General features: G+C 43.2%; 1 protein-coding gene across 1 annotated transcript; it reads right to left on the reverse strand.

Annotated features, from left to right (window-relative positions):
• Positions 1–789: 789 nt before the first annotated feature.
• On the reverse strand, positions 790–2,954 carry LOC132871202 (zinc finger BED domain-containing protein 4-like). The gene is made up of 2 exons (XM_060905309.1): positions 2,375–2,954; positions 790–1,878 (listed from the first exon to the last, which is right to left on the reverse strand). Exons 1-2 carry the CDS (start codon positions 2,734–2,736, stop codon positions 1,332–1,334), a joined length of 909 nt encoding a protein of 302 aa, XP_060761292.1. The 5' UTR covers positions 2,737–2,954; the 3' UTR covers positions 790–1,331.
• Between the last annotated feature and the right edge of the window lie 272 nt (positions 2,955–3,226).

A 3,226-nucleotide genomic window follows, 5' to 3' on the forward strand; every position in this document is an offset into this window, starting at 1 on the left:
TATTAACAAAAGAAATGAAGTTAAGTAGACAAAAGATTAAGTATCTTGGGTTCAATTTTATTGCATGTCTGCAATAAAATACAAATCAGAGTAAATTCAGAAATAACTGCTTTTTCTTTTTTTATGTGTTTTCCATACCATCTTAACTTTTTCTGATTTAGGTTGGGGTTTGAAGATATTTTAGTGATAACTATCAGGAAGTAAAGACAGTATCATCTTTCTCTTTTCTTCTTCCAGCTGCTTCCATTAGGGGTCACCACAGCAGATCTATTACATATATTTGATTTTGCATAGGTTTTACACTGGATGCCCTTCCTGACACCGGGCTTGGGACCAGCATTAAGTATACACTGGCTTGTGCAACCCCAGTGGCTAAGTATTTTACCTAATCTGCATATCTTTGAACTGTGGGGGAAACCAACGCAGACACAGGGAGAACATGCAAACCACACAGAAAGGCCCCCGTTGGCAATGAGATTCGAACCTTCTTGCTGTGAGGCAACAGTGCTAACCACTGCACCACCGTGCCACCAAGTAAAGACAGTTTAGGGTTCTTTTAAAAATCTATTACAGCATTTTTAAATGGCTCCAGGGTTTCTGCTAAATGGAACAGAAACTACATGCAACTACTACGTGCAACCGCTTTTGCATTTGACAGCCACCTATACTACAGACTGCCCTGTCCACCATCCAAAACCCTGTTCCTTTGGTTTTGTACACTACCATCTCATATTTCTGTTCCATTATGCATTCAGGTTGCCTGTTGAATGTCTGTGCGACTCATAGAGATGTCCCGATCCAGGTTTTTGCACTTCCGATCCGATACCGATATTTTTTTTCACTTCCGATCCGATACCGATACTGGCCGATACGATACCGGCCTATCCGAGCATGTATTAAAGTTCAAAGTTATTTACCTTCCTTACCTAGTTGTCAGACTCATGTTGAAAAGGGTTTTAGTACTCTTGAGAACAGCTAGCCAGCTGAATTAGGTGAGTTTGAATAATACACAATGGTTGATAACAAGAAACTGACCTGTTTATTCAGGGATAAACACAAAATAGACAGCATTATAAATAAAAAAACAGAAATGGCATCAGTGGTCAGTAAAAAGTGCAAATAAGACTGTAAACTGTATCAAAAAAGCAAAGCACATAAACAACCTTATCTGTATCTATAATATAGTCTATTAACTCAGCATCAGTACTCTTCTCTTGAACAAGTGTAAACCAAGGCTTTAAAAATCAGTGCAAATAATACTGTAAACTATTTAAAAACAAAAATGCCTTCTACTCCCCAATCTCCTCCACACTTTGTTGCTCCATTTTCATCTACACACTCCCTTCAACTGTTTGCCCTGACTGCAGTCCGAGCATGCTGGGGAAATTCTTTTTTACAAAGACAAGCATTTCAAGATGCTCAGGTGTCAGCCTGCTCCTGTGTTCATCAATGATGAGTGAGACTGTGCTAAAAAGCCTCTCACTCTCAACGCTGGTGCAAGGAGCACTGAGGAACTTGGCTGCTGTTGCTGCCAGGGTGGGTAGTCGAGCCTGATTGTCTCTCCAGTAGTGAAAAGGATTGCTCTTGCACCCAAGTGGAGGCTCACTGAGGTAGCTCTCCAACTGAAACAGTGCCCCTGGGGTGATCTGCTGCTCCTCAGACGGACCTGCTGTGCAGCTCTCCTCCAGTATCTCGTCAAAGAAGCTGCCCAGGCTGCTGGTTGAGCTTCCAGCCTCCATTCCTGTTGTTTGTCTTGCTGTCTCAGCCTCAGCCACACCTTCTCCAGAGGGCATGGTTTTCAGTTCTTGGTCCATTTTCATCACCTCTACCTTTCGTGCTTCCTTTGCCTGATCCAGGTTGGTAGCATTGGTGAAGAACCTTAACATTTGGATAAAATGTAATAAAGATGTATCTATTATTTTATATTGTTTCAGCCAGTCTCCACATATTACTGTTCAATGACAACAAGTCTCATCTCATCTCATTATCTCTAGCCGCTTTATCCTTCTACAGAGTCGCAGGCAAGCTGGAGCCTATCCCAGCTGACTACGGGCGAAAGGCGGGGTACACCCTGGACAAGTCGCCAGGTCATCACAGGGCTATGACAACAAGTAACACACAAAATAGATCACAAATGATCAACAGTGACCTTAATTTCCTCACCCATCAGATAACTGAAGAAAATTAAGAATAATAACAATAATAATAAATAATGATAAATATAATAATACATTATATCTATTATATATCTTATATCTAAAAAACAAAAGGCTACTGAAATACTGACAAAGAAATAAATGCCAGCTGTAGAGTAAAATATTTTTAATATTGTACTAAAGCTTATAGCATGCTCAAATAATTATAAAACACTTACTTGTCTTTATAGCGTGGATCTAGCATTGTTCCCACGGCATAGAGGGGTTCCTTTTCCACAAGGTAAAAACGTGTGTGAACCGCATCAAGTAATGTGGCCTTCATGGTTTGAATACCTCGGTGTTCTTCGCTCTCATTCTCCAGAAAGCGTGTCAGCACGCGGACAGATGGGATAACATCGGCTGCTGTGGCGGAAGCTGCACTGACCTCGGCTGTCAGCTCTTCGAAGGGTTTAAGGACTGTCGCCGTTTCCTCTAGCAGCGACCATTGGTTTCCATTTAACGTGGCTGGCAGATTGCTGTTACTATCCGATGCATAGGACTGCAGTGCCCGCTTACAATGCACCAGGCTGTCGATCATCATTTTCGTACTGCTCCATCTGGTCTTTACGTCCTGTTGTAAACGCTTCGGTTCAATATTCAACTCGTCCTCAACATCTTCGAGTTCAGCGCAGGCCTTGGGGGAGTGTTTGAAGTGGGTCACTATTGCCGCTTTTCCACTACAAACGCGGCTGAGCCGAGCCGAGCCGTGCCGTGCCGAGTCGAGCTGAGTCGGGCTGAGCGGGGCTGTTGGAGTTGCATTTCGACTACAACCGCGCTGAACCGTGCTGGCTGGAAGTGGGTGGACACATTGGGTGGAGTTAGCGAAAGTGGGTGGACGTCATGTGATGTCGTTAAGCAGCGCAAACAGTGACATCAGTGACAGTGGCGGAACAAGTCAGAGCCGGGCCGGGGCAAATGACCGGGCACTTTATTAAAGCTTATCATAACATCATTTTAGGCTACAAAATGTCCGCAACTGCGGTGTTTACCAATTTCAACACTACCGGGTGCAACTATGTTATTTAGTACAT

Source organism: Neoarius graeffei, chromosome 23, assembly GCF_027579695.1.
Source record: "Neoarius graeffei isolate fNeoGra1 chromosome 23, fNeoGra1.pri, whole genome shotgun sequence".
Taxonomy (NCBI): domain Eukaryota; kingdom Metazoa; phylum Chordata; class Actinopteri; order Siluriformes; family Ariidae; genus Neoarius; species Neoarius graeffei.

Coding starts and splice junctions, on each gene's coding strand:
- LOC132871202 (XM_060905309.1), bottom strand. CDS start 2,736: ATGATGATCGACAGCCTGGTGCATTGTAAGCGGGCACTGCAGTCCTAT. Junction 1,879..2,374: donor GATCCACGCTATAAAGACAA/GTAAGTGTTTTA, acceptor CCAAATGTTAAG/GTTCTTCACCAATGCTACCA.